At 42.0% G+C, this 21845-nt stretch overlaps 2 protein-coding genes across 4 annotated transcripts in view; both read right to left on the minus strand.

Annotated features, from left to right (window-relative positions):
- KIF28 (kinesin family member 28) overlaps positions 1-16262 on the minus strand; it is a 65550-nt gene extending 49288 nt beyond the window's left edge. Inside the window, exons 1-2 of one of the 2 annotated variants that reach the window (XM_014738011.3) lie at positions 16139-16262; positions 578-772 (exon numbers count right to left, since the gene is read on the minus strand). In XM_014738011.3, the coding sequence (XP_014593497.3) occupies positions 578-736 (159 nt within the window). In that variant the 5' untranslated portion in view covers positions 737-772; positions 16139-16262. The remainder of the gene's footprint in view (positions 1-577; positions 773-16138) is intronic. The other variant, XM_070255767.1, reaches the window with a different exon arrangement.
- A 2763-nt stretch (positions 16263-19025) lies between these two features.
- The window catches only part of AHCTF1 (AT-hook containing transcription factor 1), an 88333-nt gene continuing 85513 nt past the window's right edge, over positions 19026-21845 (minus strand). For both annotated transcript variants that reach the window (XM_023632558.2, XM_023632557.2), the window contains exons 35-36: positions 21564-21646; positions 19026-20697 (exon numbers count right to left, since the gene is read on the minus strand). In XM_023632558.2, the coding sequence (XP_023488326.2) occupies positions 20508-20697; positions 21564-21646 (273 nt within the window). In that variant the 3' untranslated portion in view covers positions 19026-20507. The remainder of the gene's footprint in view (positions 20698-21563; positions 21647-21845) is intronic.

The raw sequence follows: 21845 nt of genomic DNA on the forward strand, positions 1-21845 counted from the left end.
TACTTGAAGAAATGATGGTTGAAATTTTGCCAAATTTGATGAAAACTATAAACCCACAGATCTAAGAAGCTTAAGGGTCATTGAAATGACCACGTCTCCTTTGTACCCCATTGTATTCCATACATATTCTTATCACAGAATGTGTAACATTTGAATGCACTTATTTGGCTGTCTCCCCACACCAATTCGTGAGCAACTTTAAGGCAGAACAGTGGATGGCACCTGACAAATATTCGATAAACACAAGTTCCCAAATGCTGAGTGCCTCACAAGTTTTCTTATTTTGCTTGTCTCAGAGAGACAAAATATAATTGACTTCACTGACATTCCTTTTTCAAAATGTCAGTACTTTGGGAAATCAACTGATTTGAGTGTCTAAAAAATTATATAGGCAATAGTTGCACTTTTAGACCTCATGTTTAGCATGAAAAAGGGATAAATTTAAAATCAGACTTTAATATGGAAGCATCTATTGTAGTGTGCTTGCATAACAAATTATTGTACTGTTATACCATTAACACTTGATAAAAAAAGAAAAAGAATAGTTGCTTTGAAGTAGTATTATAAAGAAATTTACCTGGCCTGCAAATTTACCACTAGGATCAGCTGAAATAAACACACCATCTTTATCCATTTGAAATCCACTGTGAGACCAATAGGCCAGGTCAAAAGTAAATGTCTTCACATGCTCTGGATTCTTAGGGTCTTGTATAGTGGTGGTGGTCCCGGAATGCATGGAAATCACACACTTGCTCCCAGAATTCTTCTCTCTCTACAGTCAAATCACAAATTCAGAGTCAATCAATATCGCTTTTCTCTGTCATCCAATTGTTTTGCAAGTCTTTATGCCTAGTAAGAAATTAAGCCAGGAACTTACCATTCATTCTCGTTGTTCTCTAATTATGTTATTCTCAGCAGCTGTTATGACAGCAGTTGCTCTTATGCTCCCTCAGAATTTTTGAAAGGCTTGTCTCTAGTTGTATTAACTTTCTGAGAACAGCGCATCTAACAGCCAGCTACACTGATAGCAAAAACTACAGCCGTGAAGGAGGCGATCCACTCCCAGCAAGACAACACAAGGAGCAACACTGTCTTATGCCCTGCTGAAACCGGTGAAAATTGTCAATAAAAAAATGAAAATGAAAAAACAGCCATGTAAAGCCTCTGTCCTAAGGGGAAACAGCCAATAAAGAAATAGCTATTCAAGAAAATCTATCAAAATTTGGTAAAGTGTCACTGACTAATTGCCCTGAGGAGCTCAAGGGTGGGTTCGGAAGAAGTTAACTGTTTTTCCAAATGGCTTTTTTCCTTTTCTTATGTTAAGGAGATGCAGTCACTAACCACCCTGAACCAGACCCAGTCTCACCAGAGAGCTAAAGTCTGTGACCTTTGCCTTATTTCTAATGCTAAGATATCTCCAGGAGGAGCTTAGGCCTTGTTACCATAATCTGCAATGTGTGTGGAAGCATGTTTCCACCTGAGCCTGCGCGAGAGGATACTTACTTCTCCCTTTGAAATATTCATTCCCCATCCAAAATAAATGTCCCTGCTTCCCTTTGTTCGGGGACACCATGACTCCAGAAATGATTCCTCATCTTCTCTTATTTGCCACTGTGGGGGCCGGGAATTGGCCACCCCAAGATATGTCTCTTTGGCATGAGGATTATTTGGGGCTGGTTACTTTTAATAAACTCGGACAGGGAAGGAGGCTCTGAGGAGTGGAACTTGCTTACCCTTTGTTAAGAAACATTTACATTATAAAGGAAATCTCCATCTGTAAAGATATCTCCCTCTCTACCAGGAATAAGAAAGGAGATGACCTTATCTCTAGAAACTCCTATCAATACAGAATGCAAGGACTTAAATCTGCATAATAATCTTATTCCTGTTTACTGTGCTTGTCTGGTAACCTCCTGTAACTGACTCCCCCCACCCCAACATCCTCCTTTGTCTTTAGCTGAAGATGATATTTAAGATGGTGGCTTCAGCCATTTTGGCGAGTTGCTCAGCTTTCCTCTCCCACGTATACATGTTATAAAGCTTTGTTTAATTTTCTCCTGTTATTCTCTCTCATGTGAATTTAATTCATTCTCCGGCCAGAAGAACCCAGAGAGGGTAGAGGAAATGTCTTCCTCTCCTACACCGCAAGTACACTTTACTTTGTGAGACAACTCCTTCTGGTGGAAAGTCTGATTTAACTCGCCAGGAGGGAACCCGCTTTGGTTTTGGTAACAAATCCGGTGCCCAACGTGGGGCTTACCCCTTTGTGGTGCTTATGCTGCTGGCTTGACATAGCTGCCCCCTCGGGAGACCCAGCAGCCGCACTGAGTGCTTTGCTTGTGGGCACTCTCAATGGAGGAGAGGGGCGCCAAGCCTACAGCATGGCTGTAAGAGTTCTTTCTTTAAGTTTTCTCAAAAAGTTTGCTGGTTGGAGCCTGGCTTCCAGGTTCAAGTCCTCACCTGGGGGTAGCCTGGCTCAGGGAAGTGAGGGTTCCCTCTGGTTGGAAGGATTGCATGACCGGGCCACTCCAGAAGGAGTGCTGCTCTGTTCTGACGAACAGGAGCAATCCCTGTTGACTAGTCATTAACTGGGTTCAAGTCTCCTCTGGAGTGACGAGGTGGGGGTTCGAGGCACCCCCCCCCCCACCCTCCCACAAAGTCACTGAATCTGTCTTTGTGTTGCACCTGTGATCAGAGGAGGGGTCCTCTTAGATGGGGTTAAACCACCTCTGGAGTTGCTGAGTCCGTTTTGTGTTTGTTTGTTTTTGTTGAGGACTCAAAATGAATCTTGTTTTTCCAAAGTCTGGCTTTTCTGGACTCCTAGGTGTCCTTTTTTCCCCTTGCCCTCTCTATCAGGATTTAGTTACTCAGCCCGGGTCTAGTTTCAGGCTACTAGGGTGCTAAACCCCCTCTGGGCAAAACCTTGTGGTGTCTGCGTCACCACTAACCGTTACAAGTTGCTCCTGGGAGGTTGGAAACAGACCATAAGAAAAGACGCTAGAATACGGGGGAGCAAGCTCCAAGCCAGAGGAAAGCCCCTTGCGCTGCACCCTCCAGAGCTAGAAGGCCTTCAGGTACTCCCCATTGACCCGAGAGCAAATGATGCTTTTCTGTAACTGAGCCTGGCCGCAGTATTCACGGGAAGATGGGGAAAGATGGCCAGAATATGGGCCCCTAAGTGTTAACCCCATACTACAACTGGATCTATTTTGCAAAAGAACCAAGAAACGGGAAGAAATCCCTTATGTCCGGTGCTTCATGGCACTATGTCTAAATGAAGGGTTGAAGGTTGAATCTAAGACTTCAAAAATACTTCCCATATTACGAGGAGGACCTGCTCCTCCAAATCAGGGAAACATGGGACTCCGGAGGCCATAACAGGTCCAAACCATTTCCTGTCCCCACCACCACCAGCAAGCAATCCCTCTACAGGGAATTGACTCTCCAACAACCAAGACCCTTCACCTTCCTCTGCCAGACAGTACAACGAGATTAGGAACCAGTTACAAACGTGGGATGTAGGTCCTAAGACAGGTGCCTGACAGTGTGGGGAGACTTACTAACGTGCACATCCCCTTTTCCACCTCTAATCTATGTAATTGGAAGGCACACAGTAAAGGATTGAGGACGGACCCAGAAGAGTTCATAAACCCGCCACACATGATCCAACCTGGGTAGATACTCAAAGCCCGTCAACTATACTCTTTACAGCCGAGGAGAAGTCAGCTGTTCCGTTAAAAGGTAGAGAACAAGCAGAGGGTGAACATGACCCAGGGTCGGACATCCGCAGGCCTAGTGAACAGGCTGTGTCAGAGACTGACCCTGGATGTCATCTCAATGACCTTGATGATCAAGAAAAGCTAGGACATTTTCGGGGTCTGCTTTTGAAAGCCATGCAAATAGCAAATAGTAAGCCAGCCACCCATTAAGTGGTCTAAATTAAGAGAGGTCCAACAGGGCCCTGAGGAAAACCCCTCTGCTTTTTTTCAGAGATTGTGGGACTGCCTCAGGTGATTCACAAACTGGGATCCCCAGGCCCAGGGCAGTACAGTGACTCTTAATACCTATTTCTTTTCTTTTCTTTTTTTTTTTGAGGAAGATTAGCCCTGAGCTAACTGCTGCCAGTCCTCCTGTTTTTGCTCAGGAAGACTGGCCCTGAGCTGACATGTGTGCCCATCTTCCTCTACTTTATACATGGGACGCCTACCACAGCATGGCTTGCCAAGCAGTGCCATGTCCGCACCCAGGATCCGAACCGGCGAACCCCAGGCCACCAAAATGGAACGTGGGCACTTAACCGCTGCACCACTGGGCCAGCCCCTTAATACCTATTTCATATCTCAAAGTGCTCCAGACATCCATAGGAAACTCCAAAAGTTGGCCATAGGTCCTGATAGTAATCTTGCACAATTAGTAGAGGCTGCATTTAGGGTGTTCAACAACCGGGATGTAACTAAGAATGAAAAAGAAGACATGGGGGCCGCCCGGTGGGGCAGCAGTTAAGTTCACACGTTCCGCTTCTCCGCGGCCCGGGGTTCGCCGGTTCAGATCCCGGGTGTGGACGTGGTACTGCTTGGCACGTCATGCTGTGGTAGGCGTCCCACATATAAAGTAGAGGAAGATGGGCACGGATGTTAGCTCAGGGCCAGTCTTCCTCAGCAAAAAGAGGAGGATTGGCAGCAGTTAGCTCAGGGCTAATCTTCCTCAAAAAAAAAAAAAAAAAGAAGACATGATGAAAACACAAGCTGCCCTGTTAGCTGTGGCCCTCCAGTCTACTCAAGGTAACCTGAGGAAGAGAAGGAAGGTGACATGGGTTAGTGACTCTGGCTCCCAGCGAAGCACCAGAAAGCCACCAACAAAGTTGGGGACTAATCAGTTAGCATACAGATGAGATGTGATGGGGCTGTGGGGCTCCCCAGTTGGCTGTAGGAGCCCTGAGTGACCCTGGCAGTAGGAGAAGAACATGTTGAATTCTTGCTCCATATTGGAGCCACATTCTCCATATTGAATGCCCCAGAAGAGAAAGCTTTCTAAAGGAAAGTGTGACATAAAACAGGTATCAGGAAAAGGAGAGACCAAAAGGTCTCTGGAGCCCTTGACCTGTGAAATAGGATCAAAACTGTATGCACCAGAATGCCCTGTCCCCCTCTAGGGAAGGACGTGCTATCTAAGTTAGAGACCTCAATAAGCTGGGAACAAGACAAAATAGAGATCCAAGTCCCCAAAAATTGGGGAGTTGAGCTTATGGCCCTATTACAGGATACACCAGTGATGAGGATCAGGGCTGCCCCAGAGAGAGAAGCCCAAGGCATCCTGCGCTACATACTGATCTCTGTCATCCCCTGGGAAGCACAGGAGTCCTGACCTGATCCCACCTGATTCCTCTCCAAAGGTATAGGACCGCCCGATAACCAGACCCCACCTGCACTGATCCCATTTTAATGATTTTTTCATGATCTTTCCTTGGTCTTGTAAAGAAATAACTCACATACCTATGCCTTATAAATTTAGCCCTACCCTCAACCCACTGCAGCTTTTCATTACCCGTGGGTCCTGTCCCCATGCTGCTCCATGCTATTCTCTGAATAAAAGAGCACTACTGCCAGACCTTGAGAGTCCAAGAAACCTTTCTTTCGACTCCTTGGCTCACCGAGCCCACATCAGTAGTGCTCCTTTATTCAGAGAACAGCATGAGGTCAGGACCCGTGGGCAGTAAGAGCTGCAGGCATGGGGACGGGACCCGTGGGCAGTAAGAGCTGCAATGGGTTGAGCGTAGGGCTAAATTTATAAGGCATAAGTATGTGAGTTATTTTTTACTGGACAAAGGAAAGATCATTTTAAAAAGTCATTAAAATGGTGTCAGTGCAGGTGGGGTCTGGTTATCGAGTGGTCCTATAACTTTGGATATGAATCAGGTTGGATCAGGTCAGGAGTCCTATGCTTCCCAGAGGATGATACAGATCAGTATGTTTTGCAGGACGCCTTGGGCTTCTCTCCCTGGGGCACCCTTGATCCTCACCAAGGCCATGTTGTGGTGGCATTCCACATAGAGAACTAGAAGGACTTACAATGAGGATATACAACTATGTACTGGGGCTTTGGGGAGGAAAGAAAAAAACAACTTGCTAATGGAAGTGCCTGCACTAGCCTTACCAGACCTGAGCAAAACATTTGACCTCTATGTTCACGAAAGACAGGGAGCAGCTATCGGAGTGCTAACCCAAATGTTGGGCCCCCTAAAAAGAGCGGTAGCCTATTTCTCAAAGCGGCTAGACCCTGTGGTGAAAGGATGGCCCCCAAGCTTGAGAGCTGTAGCTGCCACCTGCCTCTTAATCAAGAAAGCAGAAAAACTGATGATGGGCCCACCTATGACGGTGGATCCCCCATCAAGGCTCTAGCCTACCAGAGACTAAAGGACATCTCTGGCTATCCCAGAATAGAATACTACAATATCAAGCTATGCTGCTAGATTGCCCTCAGATTTCTTTAAAATCCTGTCATACCTTACCCAGCTACCCTGCTCCTTGATTCAATGGGCCTGTTAGCCATGCTTGCCCGGAAGTGATTGACCAGGTTTACTCTAGACGCAGAGATCTCCAGAACAAACCATTGCCTAATACAGAGGAAGCATGGTTTGCAGAACTCTTAACTATGCTTTCTCTGTAGTTCACGCTCATGGAGCCATTTGGAAAGAAAGAGGACTTAACGGCAGCAGTAATGAAATTAAACACAGGCCAGAGATCCTTAAACTGCTAGAAGAAATACAGGGCCCCAAGGGAGTAGCTGTGTCCATCGTAAAGGCCATCAAAGGGGGGCACTCAGAGGCCATAAAAGGGAATAACTTGGCAGATGCAGCTGCAAAAAGGGCTGCTATATCAGCAGAGCTTCTCCGATTGCCATGAATTCCCACTCTACCCTTCTACACGTTGACACCAGTGTATTCCCCTGATGAAGTAAGGGAAGCCACTACACAGGGTTACCAGTGGTCCCCAATAGTCAAGGGCTGGATGATAAACCAACGAGGGAAGATGTAAGTCCCCAAACAAACAGCTCGGGGGATCCTTAAGAGTGCTCATGATTCTACCCATTATGGAAAAGAGAACTATACCTTTGGCTGATGAAGGTCACAAGCACCCCAGGTATAAAGGAATTTATTGAAGAAATAACTGGACAATGCGTTTCTTGCCAGCAGAATAATGTGCAAACCAGACCTCCCACATCTGCCCTGGCCCAAGTGACTCGAATTCGGGGAACTTAATGGGCAGACACTGCAAGTTGATTTTACTGTCATGCGGACGGCCCCAGGGAATACAAATACCTTTTGGTGTTTGTGAAATTTACTGGATGGATTGAAGCCTTTCCTTGTAGGTCAGAAAGAGTGAATGAGGTAACAAAAGTGTTGTTAAAAAAACACAATTCCCTGTTTTGGGTCGCCTTGATCAATTCAGAGTGATAATGGGCCTGACTTTATATCAAAAATAACCTCTGGGCTGGCCCTGTGGCCGAAGTTTGATTGCTCTGCTTCGGCAGCCCAGGGTTTCACTGGTTTAAATCCTGGGCGTGGACCTAGCACCACTCATCAGGCCATGCCAAGGCAGCTTCCCACGTACCACAGCTAGAAGGACCTACAACTAAAATATATACAACTATGTACTGGGGGGCTTTGGGGAGAAGGAAACATAAAATCTCTAAAAAAGAAAATAACCTCTGAAGTTAAGAATTTGACAAGATGCAACAGCCATTTACGATAAAAAAAAATCTTAACAAAATGTGGATAGAAGGAAATTACCTCAACATAATAAACGCCATATATGACAAACTCACAGCCAACATCATACTCAAAGGGCAAAAACTGAACGCCATCCCTCTGAGAACAGGAACAAGACAAGGGTGCCCACTATCACCACTCTTATTCAACACAGTCCTGGAGTTTTTGGCCAGAGCAATTAGGCAAGAGAAAGGAATAAAAGGAATCCAAATAGGGAGGAAAGAAGTGAAACTCTCCCTGTTTGCAGACGACATAATCCTATATATAGAAAACCCTAAAGAATCCATTGGAAAACCATTAGAAATAATTAACAATTACAGTAAAGTTGCAAGGTACAAAATCAACTTAGGAAAATCGGTTGCATTTCTATACTCTAATAACAAACTTACAGAAAGAGAACTCAAGAGTACAATTCCATTACAATTGCAGCAAAAAGAATAAAATATCTAGGAATAAATTTAACTAAGGAGATGGAGGACTTATACAATGAAAACTATAAGACATTATTGAAAGAAATAGATGATGACATAAAGAAATGGAAAGAGATTCCATGCATGTGGATCGGAAGAATAAACACAGTTAAAATGTCCATACTACCCAAAACAATCTACAGATTCAACACAATCCCAGTCAGAATCCCAATGACATTCTTCACAGAAATAGAACAAAGAATCCTAAAATTCATATGGGGTAACAAAAGACCCCGAATTGCTAAAGCAATCCTGAGAAAAAAGAACACAGCTGGAGGCATCACAATCCCTGACTTCAAAATGTACTACAAAGCCATAGTGATCAAAACAGCATGGTACTGGTACAAAAAGAGGCACACAGATCAATAGAACAGAACTGAAAGCCCAGAAATAAAACCACACATCTATGGACAGCTAATCTTCGACAAAGGAGCTAAGAACAATGGAGAAAAGATAGTCTCTTCAATAAACGATGCTGGGAAATCTGGACAACCACTTGCAAAGGAATGAAAGTAGACCACTATCTCAGGCCATACAGAAAAATAAACTAAAAATGGATTAAAAACTTGAAGATAAGTCCTGAAACCATAAAACTCCTGGAAGATAGTATAGTACACTCTGTGACGTCGAACTTAAAAGGATCTTTTTGAATACCATGTCTTCTCAGACGAGGGAAACAAAGGAAAAAATAAGCAAGTGGGACTTCGTCAGACTAAAGAGCTCCTGCAACGCAAAAGAAAGTAGGATCAAAACAAAAAGACAACCTACCAATTGGGAGAAAATATTTGCAAATCATATATCTGATAAGCGGTTAATCTCCATAATATATAAGGAACTCACACAACTGACAGGCTGATCAAAACATGGGCAGAGGATATGAACGGACATTTTTCCAAAGAAGATATACAGATGGCCAATAAACACGTGAAAAGATGTTCAACATCACTAATCATCAGGGAAATGCAAATCAAAACTACACTAAGATACCACCTTACGCCTGTTAAAATGGCTATAATGACTAAGACTAAAAATAACAAATGTTGGAGAGGGTGTGGAGAGAAGGGAACCCCCATCCACTGCTGGTGGGAGTGCAAACTGGTTCCGCCACAATGGGAAACAGCATGGAGATTCCTCAAGAAGCTAAAAATAGAACTGCCATATGACCCAGCTATCCCACTACTGGGTATCTACCCAAACAACTTGAAATCAACAATCCAAAGTAACATATACACCCCTATGTTCATTGCAGCACTATTCACAATAGCCAAGACATGGAAGCAACCCAAGTGCCCATCATGGATGATTAGACAAAGAAGGTGTGGTGTATATATATATACAATGAAATACTACTCAGTCATAAAAAATGACAAAATCATCCCATTTACAACAACACGGATGGACCTGGAGGGTATCATGCTAAGTCGAATAAGCCAGACTGAGAAAGACAAACCCATATGATTTCACTCATATGTGGAAGACAAACAAACACACGGACAAAGAGAACAGTTCAGTGGTTACCAGGGGAAGAGGGTGGGGGTGGGCACAGGGCGTGAAGGGGGGTGACGGACAAGAAATAATGTACAACTGAAATTTCACAATGATGAGAACTATCATGAACCCAAAAAAGAAAAAGAAATTCTGAAGTAGCCAGAGTTTTAAAAATTAAATGGAGGCTACAAGCTGCCTGGAGACCACAATCGTCTGGAAAAACTGAGCGGTCCAATCAAACTTTAAAGAAAACCTTGGCTAAATTGTGCCAAGAGACGTAGGGAAAAATGGCTAAAATTACTGCCAAGAGCCCTCAGATAAGGGCACCTCCAAAAGGCAAACTGAAGCTTGGCCCCCTTTTTTTTTTTTTAAAGATTGGCACCTGGGTAACAACTGTTGCCAATCTTTTTTTTTTTCTTTCTGCTTTTATCTCCCCAAAACCCCCCTGTACACAGTTGTATATCTTAGTTGCACGTCCTTCTAGTCGTGGGATGTGGGACGCCACCTCAACATGGCCTGATGAGCAGTGCCATGTCCACGCCCAGGATCCGAACCCTGGGCCGCCGCAGCAGAGCATGCGAACTTAACCACTTGGCCATGGAGCCGGCCCCACTTGGCCCCTTTGAAATGACCTATGGGAAGCCATTCCATAAAGACACAGATTTGCTCACAAACCCAGACCCAGAGGTTTCTATGGAAATCAAACACCTAATCAATCTGAGCAAATGGTAGATGCACTCAATAAATATGGGAACTTCTGTGTTCCTTTGCCTAGGGAGGTCAAACTCCAACCATATGAGCTGGGAGATTGGGTCCATCTTAAAACTTGGAAAAGTGGTTCGCCCCAAGATCAGCTAAATCCTATTTGGGTAGGGTCTCACTTGGTGTTACTAATCACTCACTCTTCTCTAAAATTAGAAGGAGCCACCCCTTGGATCTACCACACACAGGTGAAAAAGATGCCCATGCCTGAACATCAAGAGATCATCAAAGACAATCGATGATGCTGAATTTTCCTGCAAACTACTCTCTGACTTGAAACTCTTGCTTTAGCAACAACATAAAGATAAAATAATCCCAATGACCTGTCAGCCTTTGAATGACTGGCTATCCTCCCCAGGCTCTGGCCTGAGCCCCAGCCAACCCCATACCACTTAGGCATGGCGTGCTTACAAAGAGGTTGCATGTTCCTGGGTAGCAAGACTAGGTCCATCAGAGAAGAATGGGCAACCCGGTATCTAGACTATAAAGGAGCTGGTGGAATCTGGAGGGGAGGGAAGGACAGCATGCCCAGATCCTAAACATACACTACAGGCACCGAGGCTATAAAATTACCCATGGTTGTTAGAACACCTTGCGGCCATTCCTGTGTGACCCACAAACCTACTTGAGATTAGCTGGAAATTCTGCTCCTCTGCTGGTCCCTATGACAATGCGTCTACCCAGCAGGAAGCAGTTACAGAAGATGGACCTTTGACCTGTGCCCTTCAAGAAAGAGGAGCAGGAGAAAACTAGAGAAGGGATTTTGTCACCAAACTAATTGCCCTGAGGAACTCGAGGGTGGGTTCAGAAGAAGTTAATTGTTTTTCCAAATTGTTCTTTTTCCTTTTGTCATGTTAAGGAGATGAAATCACCAACCACCCTGAACCAGACCAGGCCTCACACAAGAGCTACACCTATGACATTACCCTTATTTCTAATGCTAAGATCTCTCCAGGAGGAGCTTAGGCCTTGTTACCATAACCTGCAGTGTACGCGGAAGCATGTTTCCACCTGAGCCTGCGCAAGAGGATACCCTCCTCTCCCTTTTGAATATTCATTCTCCATCCAAAATAAATGTCCCTGCTTCCCTTTGCTTGGAGAGCCACAACTTTGAAAATGACTCCTCATGGCCTACTTGCTGCAGACGTACCTCACTTTGTGTGACGACTGCTTCTGATGGAGAGTCTGATTCAACTCACCAGGAGGGAACCCACTTTGGTTTCAGTAACAAAAGGAGAATCTGTGGTATTTGAAGCACGACCATTCCCACCCTCCTCCTCATTCCCATTCTCCCCTGCTGGCTCAGCAAGGTGGAGACCACTGGAGCCAGAACCCAGGGCTCCCTCTCTCCCCAGTCCCAGCGGGAGGACTTTCTTCCTGGGAGGAGCAAGATACCAGCATTTCTCATGCCGCCTCCATCTATCTGTTATTGAGGCTCAGTCCCAGGAGAGTGTGGGGGAGAGGTTGGGATTCCCTCTTCTACCCAGTTCCCACTCATGGAACGGAGGCTCACTTTGGTGGCATTATGCTGAGAATACTGGGGTGTTGATCCTCCTTGCCCCACATGAGGTGGTGGTCGCATGCCAGGAGAGACAAGCTGAGAGGATCTCAGGCTGCTGTTCACATTCACCAAATGCTGGGCTTCTGGAGCAGGGATGTCACTCAGAGAGCAGCTTGCCACTGTCCCCACCCCTGAATCCAGAGCCCTGGCTTATAGATTTTACCTGAAGGGACAGCACCTGGTCTCTTCCCAAAGGAACGGACTGCATTTGCCCCCTTAGGGAACTCCAGTCCTAAGGGCACTCTCAAGAAAGAGGAGGTTGTGGGGGCCGGCCTGGTGGCACAGTGGTTAAGTGTGCACGTTCTGCTTCAGCGGCCTGGGGTTCACTGGTTCGGATCCCGGGTATGGACATGACACCGCTTGGCAAAAGCCATGCTGTGGTAGGTGTCCCATATATAAAGGGGAGGAAGATGGACAACGATGTTAGCTCAGGGCCAGTCTTCCTCAGCAAAAAGAGGAGAGGAGGATTGGCAGCAGTTAGCTCAGGGCTGATCTTCCTCAAAAAAAAAAAAGGGAAGGTTGTGTTGAAAGGCAACTGGGAGAATCAAGATACAGCTTAAATTACAAGCCCTCTAGTTTGCAAGGGGGAGACCGGGGAATAAGATAGCTGGGAGGAACCCACCTGGGGTCAGAAAAAGTATCACTGATCTCAGAAACTATTCCTTTCAAAGGAATCAGAATTTGACTGAACTAGTTTGTAGAGAACTGAGCAATGAGCAAGCAATGAGTGGAGTTTCACAGCTTGGTGTGGTCAAGAGAGGAAGGGAGCCCTACCGAGACCACTGCTATCCAGGTTGCCCAGGGCATCCCCAAAGCTGTGCCTTCCTGAGGAGCAACAACAAAGGCAGGGGTGGGGCTGGGACAGACTTCACTAAAATAATCCGGCCAGTCACTAAGCAAACAACTATGCAAATAACAATAATAAACTACGGAGGGGTGGGGGAGCAGTACCCAGACTTGCTACAATATATCTAAAATGACCAATTTTCAGTAAAAAATTATGAGGCATGCAAAGAAACAGGAAAGTAAGACCCACACACTGGAAAAAAGCAGGCAACAGAAACTATCCTTGAGAGTGACCAGATGCTGGAAAAAGACTTTAAATCTTTATGAACATATTCACAGAACTAAAGGAAACTATGATTAAAGAAGCAAAGGAAGGATTATAAAGGAATACTACGAGTAACTGAGTACCAACAAATTAGATAATTTAGATGAACGGACAAATTCTTAGAAAGATGCGAACTACTCTGACTGACAAGAGGAAACAGACAACCTGAATAGACCGATAACAAGTAAAGAGATTGCAGTAGTAGAGGGAGAGGGGGAGGAAGGAAGGAAGAAGGAAGGAAGAAGGAAGGAAGGAAGGAAAGAACTATGCACAAAGAAAAGTCTGGATGGCTTGATTGCTGAATTCTACCAAAAACTTATAGAACTGATACCAATTCTTCATAAACTCTTCCGAAAAAGACGGAACACTCCCCAACTTATTTTTATGAAGCCAGTATTACCCTGATACCAAATTCAGACAAAGACATCAAAAGAAAATAAAACCACAGACCAATATCTCTTATGAATATGGATACAAGAATCCTCAACAAATTATTAGCAAACTGAATCCAGCAACAGACATATTTTAAGAAGTTATATACCATGACCAAATGGGATTTATCCTAGGCCTGCAAGCTTGGCTCAACATTGGAAAATGACTGTATTAATCATGTTTTTTTCCTCTATATTTTATGATGCTTTGACCTGGGGCCAGGAGATGGCCCTCCTAGGGATACTGAATTCCTAGAGATAGTAAACAACTTGCCTTTCACGCGAACCAACCAATCCAAAGTCCATTTCCCAAACGCCTCCTTTATTTAACTCCTCCACCAAGCCAATACTTTCCCTGCCCTAAATCAGCCACGACCAGGTACCTGACGATGAGAGAGCACCCTACAGCCCAGAGCCCACTGAAATCGCTCACACTATCCCATCCTAAGATTGCTCAAACTTACCTACCATGCTCTGCCCACTCCTTCCTGCAGAAACCACAATAAGGCAGTGTGGTATGCTCCCTTCTCTTGGGAATTTTAAGGCAGCTGTCTCTGTACCTGTCACCTTACTACATCTGATTAAAACAAATCTTGGGTGCACTTTAAAATAACGATTTAACGTAACACATCATATCAACAGAATAAAAAACAAAGGTCACATATCTTAATAGATGCAGAAAAGGCATTTGACAAAATCCAACACCCTTTCTTGATAAAAACACACAACAAATAGGAATAGAAAGGAACTTCCTCAATCCAATAAAGGGCATCTATGAAAAATCCATGAGTAGTAGTCATAGTTACTGGTCAAGACTGAACGTTACCCCCTGAGATCAGGAAAAATACAAGAATTTCTACTCTTGACGCTTTTATTCAATATTGTATTGGAAGTTCTAGCCAGGGCAATTAGGCAGGAAAAGGAAATAAAAGTCATCCAGATAGGAAAAGAAGTAAAATGATCTCTATTTGCAGATGACATCATCTTGTATATAGAATATCCTGAGGAATCCACTAAAAAAAACCCATTAAAACCAATAAATGAGCTCAGTAAAGTTGCAAGATACAAGATCAACACACAAAAATCAATTGTATTTCTATACACTTTAAATGAACAATCTGAAAATGAAATTAAGAAGACACTTCCATTTCTAACAGCAGCAAAAAGAATAAAATACCTTAGGAATAAAGTTAACAAAAGGAGTGCAAAATATATACTCTGAATACTACAAAACATTGCTGAAACTAAAGAAGATCTAAAAATTGGAAAAACATCCCCTGTTCACAGATGAGACGACTTAGCATCGTTAAGACGGTGATATTCCCCAAATTGATGTACAGATTCAACGCAATCTCTATCTGAATCCCACCTGACTTCTTCATAGAAATTGATAAGCTGACTGTAAAATTCACAGGGAATTCCAAGTCACCCAGAATGGCCTAAACAATCTTTAAAAAAATAAAAAAGTAGAATTCACACTTTCCAATTTCACAACTTAGTACAAACCAACAGTGATCAAGGCAGTGTGGTACTGGCACGACGAGAGACATGCAGAGTAATGTAATGGAATTGAGAGTCAAGAAATAAACCAAGCCATCTATGGTCAACTGATTTCACAAGGCTGCCAAAATGGGGAAATAACAGCCTTTGCAAGAAATGAGGCTGGGAAGACTCGATGGCCACATGCAAAAGAATGAACTTGGATTCTTACTTCATACCATATACAAAAATTAACTCAAAATGGACCAAAGACTTACATTTAAGAGATAAAACTATAAAAGAAACATAAATCCTCATGGCCTTGGATTGGCCAAAGGATTCTTAGATATGACACCAAAACCATAGCTAATTTTTTAAAAATCGGACTTCATCAAAATTTTTGTGCTCCAAAGGACACCATCAAGAAAGTGAAAAGACAACCCGTAGAATGAGAGAAAACTTGCAAATCATCTATCTAATAGGAATTGTATCCAGAATATATAAAGAACAGCTCAATATAAAAAAGATAATCTAATTTTAAAATGAGCAAAGGATCTGAATAGACATTTTTCCAAGGAAGATATGCTAATGGACAATAAGCACATGAAAAGATGCTTGACATCATTAGCTATCAGGGAAATGCAAATCAAAACCATGAGATAACTTCACACCAACTAGAATGGCTAAAAGAAAGTCCGAAAACAAGTGTTGGCCAGAATTGGAGAAAGTGAAACCCTTATATTGCTGGTGGGAATATAAAACAGTGTGGCTGCTTTGGAAAAATCTGGGAGTTCCTCAAATGATTAAACAGATACCATACGACTCAGCAATTCCAAGCCTCGGTATATAACCAAGAAAAACGAAAACACGTCCAAAAAAACTTGTCCAAAACACTTGTGTGTTTATAGCAGCATTATTCATAATAGTCCACAGGTAGAAACAACCTAAATATCCACTGTTCCGCCACAGGCCCAGCTGGGCTAGGACAGCGGGAGATCTTGCCGAGAGACAGAAGAAACGACCCGGGGACTGTGAACGAGACATATAGGTTTATTGGGTCCTACTTACAGGAGCGTGTCCAGCTGCAGCCGGATGGATGGAAGCGTGCACCCACAACCGGCCCCCAAGAGAAGCTTGCTTAAGTAGGCAGAGGAACAAAGGCTGCAGGCTTGCCAAGGGGCTGTCCTTGGTACGACCAGCGTTCCCAGAACAGTAGGTCACATGGAGGGGCTGTGTCCCTGTAAGACATGATGTTCTTCTCGTGGGATAAGAGGATCCGGGCTGGCCAGGCCCAGATCGTTACAAATCCCGGTAGCTGGGCTGCCTGCCCAGAAGGGAGCCAGGACACATGGCTGCAATGGGCCTGGGGGCTTTTGCTGAACAAGCAAGGCCCAGGTCCCAAAACCACTGTTGAATGGATAAACAAAATGTGGTATATTCATACAATGGAATATTATCCAGCCGTAAAGAGTTTTTTTTTTAAAGATTTTATGTATTTATTTTCCCTTCTTCTCCCCAAAGCCCCCCAGTACATAGTTGTGTATTCTAATTGTCAGTGTCTCTGGTTGTGCTATATGAGACGCTGCCTCAGCGTGGCCTGATGAGCAGTGCCATGTCCGCGCCCAGGATCCGAACTGGCAAAACCCTGGGCCACTGAAGCAGAGCTTGTGAACTTAACCACTGGGCCACGGGGCCGGCCCCTGAGAAATTTTGATGTACGCTGCAACAGGGATAGACCTTAATTAAAAACGTTATGTTAAATGGAAGCAGCCAGGAACAAGACTACATATTATATAACCCCATTGATATGAAAGGTACAGAACGAGGAACATGTAGAGGCAGAGATCAGATTAATGGTTCCTTAGAATTGGGCAAGTAAGGATAAGTAAAGGGTACAAAGATTCTTTTTTGAGGTGATAAAAAATGTTCTACAGCTGGTGACGGTTGCATGTATCTGTGAATATACTTAAATCATTGAATTGTACCCTTTAAATGAGTGAATTTACAGTATGTAAACTATATGTCAAAAAGACCATTTAAAAGAGATTATGGTGAAAAACTATAGCAGATAACATTGAGAACTTGTCAGGCACGATGCTCACTGATTTATGTTATTTCATCTAGTCTTTCTAACAGCAACTCTGAGATATCAATACCTTCACCTTACACATAAGGAGACCAAGGCTCAGAGAGCTCAACACGTTGCTCAGTATTACGAGGTAAGTGAAATAATCAGGTATCCAACCAAGTTCATGACTTCAAAGCTCCTGAGAATGCACTGCCTCTTATATGTAGCAAAGAAAGTCTCCTAACATTGGTTCTCTGATCCCATAATTAAGACAGACTGGATATGAAGTCAGAAACTGAGGCAGGGTCCACGTCACCCAGGAGGCATTACAGCTATCCAGGTGTGATCCACAACCTCTTGCCCTCAGAATCATCTCTTGAATTCATCCCCTTTCCTCCTTGCTACTAGTCTAATCTAAGCTAATCAACTCTGGTGGCAGACTTTTTTTCATGGAGCCTAAAGGCTGTGTAAACACGCAGCTGTTTCAGTGCCTCCTTCCATGTCCTGACTGACTGTTTAAAAACTCAGTTACTCACTCGAGCAATATTAAAGGCCACACCCCTGGAATAACTTTCAGTGTGTTGATGGGTTAGGTTATAAAATGGTTTTATTTCCTCTTTTTTTTGCCAGAACATTTAATTTACTGATCACAAGTTAATTCTTTGACACTTTTTTTGATCAGCAGCCTGAGAAATCATGCCACCTTATAAGACAAATAGTGGCTATACTTAAAGAGATCTAGTTCTATATATAAAGTTATCTAATTATATATCTGCCTGATTGCTGGAATTTTTTCTGCAATTTAGATGAACGTTAAGGGACAGGACAGAACTGATACCAATTGAAAACGTGCACAGCAGTGTCGAATATTGATGGACAAGAGAGAAAAAGCAGGGAGTTGTACAAGTGAGAAGGAAGACCTTGTATCCGGTCATCGTTACCTTGTATCCCATTCAAGATCGGCTACTGTCAAATAAGCCTTTGCATGTTGTTCTGATTAGCACATCCAAACCGTAATTATCCTAACTTAGGCTCACCTCCAATGCTTCCCTCTCTAGGAAGTCTTCAAGATCTCTCCAGGCAGAATTAACTATACCCCTTTCTCTGGGTGTGAAGTTATCTATGTTACTATTACGGTACATAGTGCTATGCAGTCATGTGTCACTTAACGACTGGGATCCGTTCTGAGAAATGCATTGTTAGGCAATTTTGTTGTTGTACAACAAAAATAAAGTACATATGTTGTACAAACATCATAGAGTGTACTTACACAAACCTAGACGGCGTAGCCTAATACGCACCTAAGCTATATGGTACTGATCTTCAGGAAGCATCATTATGCAGCATCTAACTGTCAACTATTCACTTACATAAGACTATAAACTGCTGGAGAACAAAGGACCTCCCTCCGCATCCTCAGTCTCTAGGACAGCGTGTGACCCAAAGTCAGAAGTTCACCAAATGGGTCAAATGTTCAGAATTATCTTGGAATTTAACTAATGCATTGATAATCAAAGGCAAATGATTGCTATAAGGTCTCAGAATGAGTATAATCCATATTTTATCCTAAAATGTTGTAGCAACGCAATTTAATGATCAGTTTTTGTAAAAAGTTATATAAATACATTTACACATAATTCCATTTAAAATATATAGTTCATTCAGAATTGACAATTTGTTTGCTTATGATCTATTGTTACTGAGGGAAAAAAGTACATTTATTAAAAATAGATAGCACATGTCTATATTCACCAAATGCATTGATTTAAAAAATTATTAACTTGACAGTACATTTCTCGTCAATTTTTTTATTGTGCTACTAGCACAAAGGAATGCAATTAAGTGTTTACTGAATTGTTTAGATCTTTAAATTACTCATTTAACAAGTTCATTTAAATAAGTTTAATATTCCATAAATGACAAGCAGCTTAAATACAAGTTTGATAACTATCATTAAAAAATTAATAAAATGAAAGTCATAGTTAACTTTTCAACAAGGCCATGTAACATTTATCACTAACCTGACTAAAAGGCCGCACTCGCACTGCCACTTTCACACTGTCAACACTTGGCATAGGCATTTTCATCATTTTCCCATTATTTGCATCGTTATTTGGTAGAAAAATAATGTAGAAAGCACACTGCTTATGCTTCACACTAAAACATTAAAAGCTTAGCCAACAAAAGCAGTTTGTTTCTAGACAATCAATTATTAATGGCCCATTCGTTACATACTATCAATTACCTGTTATAAATTATTTAACATTTACTTATTGATCACTTTTACAGCCTACATCAAGTATCACCACTGAATTGCACAGTCATACTGCAGAGAACAGTTTTTCACTTTTTTTTCTTTTCCTTGTTCCACATCCACTCACACTCTTTCCCCATCCTCAATAGTCTGTGCCTGAGGTGCTATGAGAATCCGTCAAAGTTTGAAAACCTGAATATTAAGAGACTTCTGTTATTCAGTAGCAACCTCCTTCACAGCAAGAACACTATAAAATTTGTTCCGCCTTCTCATTCTGTCAGTATCAGGGCACACACAGGTGCATGGAACAGCATGGAACGGATCCGTGTTACATTTCCCTTCCTTCTCAAACCCTTGTAAGAAGTTGCTAGTGAGCAGTGAACCGGTCAGTCTAACCTGGATAATTAGTCTCTAAATAATTAAGAGGCTTTAAAGGTAATAGCCTTCAAGCTAGCTGAACAAAAAATGCCAACATTATATTTTAACCAATGCATTACTTGGAAAATTACTCATTTGAGGTAGAATATACAAAATTTGTTAAACTACAAAAAAGTGGCAAAATTACATGTCCATAATTCAATTTCAACATAGTAACAGCCAAAAAAAGAAAACCAAACCCCAAAAAAACATTTTATGATTAGAAATCTTAATTACAGAAGCAAAGTGCATAAATTATAAAACAGCAACTTTAAAAAAAAATCAACAGTTCAATCATCCTCATTTTAAGAGCGGTCTAATAATACTTTTAACTGTAGAGAAAGAAAATAGGATCAATATCTATTAGCATAAAAAATCATTATTAAAACAGAAATCCCCTCTCAAAAATCTAACAGACACAAACTACTGTGAAGTATACACTTTATTTAACATTTCAGTAGTAAGCCATATTTACATATTATATAAAGGTATGAAGTCTTAATATAAAATAGAAAAAACTGCCTGGACTAAAAGAATCACACTCCATATGGAGTTACTTTACTTATTGAAGACCTTCTGTTTATAAAAATTTACAATAATTTATATAAATTATTTTCTTCCAAAGTAGATGACTTTTAATAATCCACACAATTCTGATGACTTTACAAATAGGTGTACATTAAAAACTTGAAAAAAAATTACAGCATTTTTCTGCGTAAAACTTGCTTTGGGAAGGCAGACAATTTCTTTCTGCTCCTTCCAAGAGCCTTTCCTGTTACTTCTGCAGTTTTTCTTGGCTTGCTCTTTATTCCATCAATTGGGCTTGCCAAGGGAGAAATCAGCTTAATTTCTACTGGAGGAGGTGACCAACTTTCTTTTTCTGTGTTTCTGAAAAAAAAGAAGATACAATTCAAGTAAGAAGAAACATATTATAATATAAAATATAATTGGCTTCCCAATATATTCAAAGAAACCTTATGATTACCCTATCCTAGTGCTTTCATTTTATAAAAGAGAAGTGAATTGGGATACACAAAAACAAATACTGCTAAATTTTCTTTTAAACGTTTTCATATGTATGAACAAATACTGCTGGGTTACAATGACGGGCCAAGTACCAGTAGTCAGTCCACGGAATGAGAGCCCAGTAGGTTCATGAAATGTATGAGAAACGGCAACGGCAACTCTCAAACACCAGCAAGTGGCAATTACGTATATATTTTTTCACATACATATAAAGTCAATTTATATGTAAACAGTGTTATTAATTATGGCTAAAAGTCTCATTAAATCAGTTTTTAAGGTAAGATAAAATGGATTACTTTGTACTTTCATGAAATTCAACCATGACTGTGCACAAATAAATCTGAAATGGAGTAATTTCCCCCATAGATGAAGTTTTATTGCTATTAGTGAAATAATCACAGGATTTTTTTTTAAGTTTACAATTATTTTTTACTAATAGTTATCTATCTTTACTAAGAAAAAGGTGAAACATGCCCCCCACCCCCCGCAAAAACAGCAAGATTCTCTGGGTACTTAACTGTCCCCACCCGAGACCCTTCTTTCAGAAGGATGAACGGGCTTCCATGCGATAGAGAAACCTAACAATCTCAAGGAGCCAGTGCTGATAAAGGCAAGGAAAAATTACCCTTTTCTGATGAGCTTAATGTCTCTTTTTAACTCAAGACTCTTCTCAACTCTAATTTTAAGAAACAAAATGTATAAAAATTACAGCATAGAAGAAGTCATACTTGCTTGCTTGCTTTGTTTTTGCAGTCCTGGCTCTTTTCACTTCTTGCTTCCCCACAGCTTCTACTGACTGAGCATCATCTTCCTATAGATTAAAATTTGTAAAAGACATTAAGTAGTTAAACATCCGAAATCTACATAGAAAAAGTTCTATCTTGAGTCAAGGAATACAGCCAAACAGTGCTAATGAATTCAAACTCAACAAGTCCCGAGTGGACTCCTTTTTATCCCTCATCCCCATACATTCAGTTGGTTTCCAAGTCTGGACAGTTTCATTTGGGAAT

The sequence above is a fragment of the Equus caballus genome, chromosome 30 (genome assembly GCF_041296265.1).
Source record: "Equus caballus isolate H_3958 breed thoroughbred chromosome 30, TB-T2T, whole genome shotgun sequence".
Lineage (NCBI taxonomy): Eukaryota > Metazoa > Chordata > Mammalia > Perissodactyla > Equidae > Equus > Equus caballus.